The sequence below is a fragment of the Salmo trutta genome, chromosome 40, assembly GCF_901001165.1.
Source record: "Salmo trutta chromosome 40, fSalTru1.1, whole genome shotgun sequence".
NCBI lineage: Eukaryota > Metazoa > Chordata > Actinopteri > Salmoniformes > Salmonidae > Salmo > Salmo trutta.
In genome coordinates, this window is record NC_042996.1 from 20,606,397 (window position 1) to 20,607,725 (window position 1,329).

At 45.1% G+C, this 1,329-nt stretch overlaps 1 protein-coding gene across 1 annotated transcript in view; it reads right to left on the reverse strand.

Annotated features, from left to right (window-relative positions):
* Nucleotides 1-828: 828 nt before the first annotated feature.
* Nucleotides 829-1,329, reverse strand: part of LOC115180184 (forkhead box protein P2-like) — a 14,377-nt gene continuing 13,876 nt past the window's right edge. The window contains exon 6 of the mRNA XM_029742062.1: nucleotides 829-834. Within this exon, the coding sequence (XP_029597922.1) occupies nucleotides 829-834 (6 nt within the window). The remainder of the gene's footprint in view (nucleotides 835-1,329) is intronic.

Consider the following 1,329-nt stretch of genomic DNA (forward strand, 5'->3'; position numbering starts at 1 on the left):
GCACCTCCTTCTGCGAGGAGGAGGAGGAAGGAGGAGGTGGCACCAAAGTGGGCGACCACAAGCAGACAGTGACGAAAGCTCATCAAGCTAGGCCCTCGTTTGCATTTTGGGAATTCCCATTAATTAACTTAGCCCACCTAATCACGAGTAATTGACATATAAAAGAGAAGGCCCCATTGTCTGCTCCAATCATATCTACAGAGAGGAAGCAGCAGCGTTGTGAAGCAGGGAAGAAAGAACTTTCTTCGGTGGCTGGAAACCTGTACGTCCATTTATCTCCCAGGGACTATTTACCCAACTCCTCCGACGCATATTCATCTCTCGTTGCATTGTTCTGATGTGATTATCTGTCGTGACATGGTCTACTTTTGGTGCTGGGGCCCGAGATAAAACAAGCTGTGAGATGAGATGGACTCCCTGACTGATGCAAGCAACAGAGAGGTGCCTACAACTTCTTCTGAGGGAAGGTGAGGGGGGAACAGAGGAGCTAATGACGGTAAAGAAAGGACAGAGGGACAGCGGGCAGAGCTGCAGCGAGGAGAGAGGGATCCAGCCAGAGTGATACAGAGACATAGCTCATTGTGACGTTTGCAGTTATTTCTGGCTGATTAGGGTCATTATGTCCCCGGCCTGATTTATGTTGTCATTCCCCCTCACCAGTCCTGCATCGATAGATCTTAATGAATTGGTAAATAAGGGTGAAGATTACACTTGACAAGACCACAACATTTCTCATTCATACCGAGACAAGATTTATGTAACCAATTAGGTCCATAACAGGGGAGATTGGTCAGGAGAAAAATCATCTTTTCTGAAGAAATGGCCAGTCTAACCCTGGACAAAACAGATAAAAGGGAGTCTTTAACAGTGGCTTAGTCACACACCAAGCAGCCAGCTGGAGGTCTCCAAACGGAGATCACTCCTGCCCCTCTCCGGATTTTAGGAACTGATTTAAAAAATATCCCGCTATAGCTACCCGCCCCACTACAGTACCAGCTACAGCTACTTTCCATTTTAAACACAGCCAGCTAATCACTATAGCCCCATCTGCATAATGTCTAAACCATAGATTATGGAATCAACAGATACAAAATTAAGCTCTCGCCCGACAAAGGATCCACTTTGATGTGCAAATGTAAATTCAAGGAGGTACTTTCCCCCCCTCCCTCCCTCTGGCCCCCCCAAAGAGAAAAAAAAATACAAATCTCGTTTCTACCGAGTCTTCAATTAATGTTTGATAGGTTCATGAAGATTAATTAGCATTTATTTTCAATATTTAATTTCCACATCCTACAATTCTAGGAATCAGTTGGCACCCTCTTGTCATTA